We start from the raw sequence: 5,163 nt of genomic DNA, 5'->3' as shown, positions 1-5,163 counted from the left end.
TAAACTTATCTCATCATAACTTGAATTCAAACCAAACTAGCCTAAGGACCAAAATAAAGAATTTGCCAAACAGTAAGGATCATTTTGGTCATTTCTCTAATCCCAAGTGTACCTCAAACTATACAAGCCTTTTCTCACTCAATTCAGTTGCCCCCTGTCATTTTCTGTGTTCATCACCTATATATAAAGCAGTAGACTGGTAGCTTCCCCAATCCTCTACCTTCCATTATGGCCACCCAGTACCATTCCAGTTATGACCTGGAAAACTCCGCCTCCCATTACACATTCCTCCCGGATCAACCCGATTCCGGCCACCGGAAGTCCCTTAAAATCATCTCCGGCATTTTCCTCTCCTCTTTCCTTTTGCTTTCTGTAGCCTTCTTTCCGATCCTCAACAACCAATCACCGGACTTGCAGAGTAACTCCCGTTCGCCGGCGCCGCCGTCAAGAGGTGTTTCTCAGGGAGTCTCCGATAAGACTTTTCGAGATGTCGTCAATGCTAGTCACGTTTCTTATGCGTGGTCCAATGCTATGCTTAGCTGGCAAAGAACTGCTTACCATTTTCAACCTCAAAAAAATTGGATGAACGGTAATTAACTTTCTTATTTTGACTTTTCTGTAATTTCCTATTTATTTGATCTTAGAATTGAAAAAAATTATAAATACTTATACCGTTTTTTTTTTTCTTAATGATATTTATGGCTATTGATCTGTTGGGGTATCTTTTGGATTCTGATTGGATGCTATTCTGCAGATCCTAATGGTGAGTTCAAAGTTAATTATCATCACTATTTTCTGTTAGTATTTAATTAATTATATTCTTAAACCATGAATTAAAACTTTAAAGGCAGTAAAATTCTCTCATGAGGTAATTATGGTTTTATTTGATTTAAGCCTATAAGTGCCAACCAATCCATGTATGAGCAAATCATTAATTCGGGTATGTCATCTCGGTTAATCCTTTTACCTTTTACTCAAAAGGAACTATTACTCCGTCCAAAATAATTGATGTTTCACATAATCAATGTGATGTTTAATTTTTTTTTTCAAATTTACCCTTGGTATATACCTAATCCCTATAATGATTATGCCAAATCTAATATGAAAAGAAAATCATAATTACAGATATTTTAGTCACAATTAATTCATGTTAAAATATCAATAATTTTGGATTGGAGGTAGTACTAATTAGGAAAATAATTAAGTTAAATCATTTTCACTAAACATTGTTTAGACTAAGGATGAAATAGGGGAGGAATCAATTATCTTATTTTTGTAAATGGATAAGTATTTTGAAATAACAAATTTTAAGAAAACACGACAAGTCAAATAGAGTAGGATTGATGGAGTGTATTCTAACCTTTCTAGATATTCATAAAAATTGGTTGAATTTTTTTTAATAAACACGACAAGTTGATGGATTAGGCTTGTTGTTCCAATATAATTGGGATTAACATGAGATCGTGTGGCAGCAAAGTTTTTTGGTTTTGGGTAATTTTCCAATAAAAATTAAACACATGATTGGCCAGTTTTATACAAGTTTGGAAATCAATCACGTTATGTGGGTCATACTTTTTTGTAGTAATGTAATAATTCCATTAGTTGGCCCCCCATCCAAATTATTTGTCCATCTTTCCACTTGGTCATTTTCTCTTCTTTTATTTTTTTGAAATGGAGTAGGTTATCTTGTGCCGCTTAGAAGCAATTACTATTACCATTTCGAAGTCATAAAAAAATCAATATATATTATAAGGATAAAAATATATAACATAAATTTCATGAGTTTATTTATTTAAATTTTAGGGGAGGAGGACATAACATAGTAACATATCACTAGTAAAATTTGTTTAAGTAGCTTGTTGAAGATAATCTTAATTATTCAAAGGTCAAAAATAATAACTCATGGCGAAATTTTCAATAAAAGAACGTTATCTTTTTGCCGCAAAAAGCATAGCAATTTTGGTACGGAACATATTGAGATTTCGTAGAGTATTTTACAATTCAAATTGCATAGAAAAGTCTTACCTAATGCAAGTAAAATACATAATTACTTTGAAATTTCTACTAACGTGAATAAATTGGTCAACAGGTCCATTGTACCACAAGGGATGGTATCATCTTTTTTATCAATACAATCCAGATTCAGCTATTTGGGGAAATATCACATGGGGCCATGCCGTATCCAAGGACTTGATCCACTGGCTCTACTTGCCTTTTGCCATGGTTCCTGATCAATGGTACGATATAAACGGTGTCTGGACTGGGTCCGCTACCATCCTACCCGATGGTCAGATCATGATGCTTTATACCGGTGACACTGATGATTATGTACAAGTGCAAAATCTTGCGTACCCCACCAACTTATCTGATCCTCTCCTTCTAGACTGGGTCAAGTACAAAGGCAACCCGGTTCTGGTTCCTCCACCCGGCATTGGTGTCAAGGACTTTAGAGACCCGACCACTGCTTGGACCGGACCCCAAAATGGGCAATGGCTTTTAACAATCGGGTCTAAGATTGGTAAAACGGGTATTGCACTTGTTTATGAAACTTCCAACTTCACAAGCTTTAAGCTATTGGATGAAGTGCTGCATGCGGTTCCGGGTACGGGTATGTGGGAGTGTGTGGACTTTTACCCGGTATCGACTGAAAAAACAAACGGGTTGGACACATCATATAACGGCCCGGGTGTAAAGCATGTGTTAAAAGCAAGTTTAGATGACAATAAGCAAGATCACTATGCTATTGGGACGTATGACTTGACAAAGAATAAATGGACACCCGATAACCCGGAATTGGATTGTGGAATTGGGTTGAAGCTGGATTATGGGAAATATTATGCATCAAAGACATTTTATGACCCGAAGAAACAACGAAGAGTACTGTGGGGATGGATTGGGGAAACTGATAGTGAATCTGCTGACCTGCAGAAGGGATGGGCATCTGTACAGGTATGGACTTCGATTAACACATTGTTTTGTTGTTTTAGTTTGCACCATACACAATAATCGTGCGAAATTATATCTATCAGTAGGGAAATTTCTTATTTAGAAAAAAGTTGTATAATCAATGCATTTGTTGGTGAAGTGAATTGGAATTTTTGTTGAAGTATATTCTCAATTATATATGAAACATCTCTAATAATTTTGTAATACGAATAATAACAGAGTATTCCAAGGACAGTGCTTTACGACAAGAAGACAGGGACACATCTACTTCAGTGGCCAGTTGAAGAAATTGAAAGCTTAAGAGCGGGTGATCCTATTGTTAAGCAAGTCAATCTTCAACCAGGTTCAATTGAGCTACTCCATGTTGACTCAGCTGCAGAGGTTTGTTGCGCGACTTTGTTTAAAATTACAAACTTTATACTTATACGCGCTTAATCTGCAGTCTTAAAACTTGTTGGCTATTGTGCAGTTGGATATAGAAGCCTCATTTGAAGTGGACAAAGTCGCGCTCCAGGGAATAATTGAAGCAGATCATGTAGGTTTCAGCTGCTCTACTAGTGGAGGTGCTGCTAGCAGAGGCATTTTGGGACCATTTGGTGTCGTTGTAATTGCTGATCAAACGCTATCTGAGCTAACGCCAGTTTACTTCTACATTTCTAAAGGAGCTGATGGCCGAGCTGAGACTCACTTCTGTGCTGATCAAACCAGGTTTGCTTCTATTTTCTCTATCTGGCACAATTAATTTGTCATAATAGTCCTTGTAAAATGGAGATGGATAAAAGTAGCGCGTTATGATCTGATATATGCAGATCCTCAGAGGCTCCGGGAGTTGCTAAACAAGTTTATGGTAGTTCAGTACCCGTGTTGGACGGTGAAAAACATTCGATGAGATTATTGGTAAGTGATGATGATTCCCTTATTTACCTTTGTTTATATCAAGCTTATATTCAGTTCTTGTAGTCTAGTTGGTTCACTATAAAAAAAGTACTTGGCAGTTGCATTTGAGTAAAAGTTTTATAAACTGAATTTTAGGTGGACCACTCAATTGTGGAGAGCTTTGCTCAAGGAGGAAGAACAGTCATAACATCGCGAATTTACCCAACAAAGGCAGTGAATGGAGCAGCACGACTCTTCGTTTTCAACAATGCCACAGGGTCTAGCGTGACTGCCTCCGTCAAGATTTGGTCACTTGAGTCGGCTAATATTCAATCCTTCCCCTTGCAAGACTTGTAATTCATCAAGCCATATCTTCTTCATTCTTTTTTTCATTTGAAGGTTATTTCACCGATGTCCCATCAAGAAAGGGAAGAGAGGGAGAATATGTAGTGTTATACTACTTATTCGCCATTTTAGTGATTTTTCTACTGGACTTTTGCTATTCGCCATAAGGTTTAGTTGTTGTCTAGCAATGTCAGCAGCGGGGCGGATCTATAGTGTAATGTATGGGTTCCTGGAAACCGAATAGGTCTTACTTGGATTTTATGTAAACTAAGAAAATTCAGCAAATACATACAAATAATTTATCGATTTCTTATTGTTGGTGAGGATACGGTTCCCTGGCAGTTACAAAACTGACATGGGCACCTAAATATTTGGGGCAACGAGATTGACATTTGAGCTTAAGCAGTTGCTTAGAGCACGTGATTTCGCCGGAGTTTATATAAAAACCGTAAAATCATCAAATCTATGATCGTTTGGTATAGAACTAACTGGTTTGATAAACTTATTTGACGCTCTTCATTTTTCCTCCGATAATTCTTGCATGCATGTGTATAAATAGTGTATAAGAACTGTATAAGATTATATTATTAGTGTGTATACATTATACATTGATTCTATATATTTTTTATTTAGTTATTTTTACTAATCCCTAGTTACTTCCCTTTTGTGACCCGAGCCGACAACCTTAAGGTTGGAGGTGAATGGTGTTTATCATCCGACCAACACTGATTATACATTTATTACATATTTATTTTACACAAAACATACAACAATGATTCATCTTCTATATACATACTCTAGGGATACATATTTTATACAACAATGATACAATTCTATATGCAAGGTCGAATTTAGGAGGGAGTGAGGGTGCTCACTTGAACCAACTTGGTAAAAAATACATTGTATAAATATGGCATTTTTAAATGTATGATGTATCAATTGTACCCAATCAAAGAGAGGATGAATACAATTGATACAAAATACAAAACAGTTATG

General features: G+C 36.3%; 1 protein-coding gene across 1 annotated transcript; it reads left to right on the top strand.

The window, feature by feature from the left end:
- Positions 1-228: 228 nt before the first annotated feature.
- PAIN-1 (beta-fructosidase) lies at positions 229-4,179 on the top strand. Its single transcript, NM_001288064.1, is given in 7 exon segments — positions 229-589; positions 755-763; positions 2,090-2,949; positions 3,166-3,327; positions 3,416-3,654; positions 3,756-3,843; positions 3,979-4,179. Coding segments are annotated over 7 exon segments (1,920 nt in total).
- Positions 4,180-5,163: the final 984 nt, after the last annotated feature.

This window comes from Solanum tuberosum, unplaced genomic scaffold (assembly GCF_000226075.1).
Source record: "Solanum tuberosum cultivar DM 1-3 516 R44 unplaced genomic scaffold, SolTub_3.0 scf00605, whole genome shotgun sequence".
NCBI lineage: Eukaryota > Viridiplantae > Streptophyta > Magnoliopsida > Solanales > Solanaceae > Solanum > Solanum tuberosum.
This window is presented reverse-complemented; position numbering and strand designations above follow the sequence as displayed.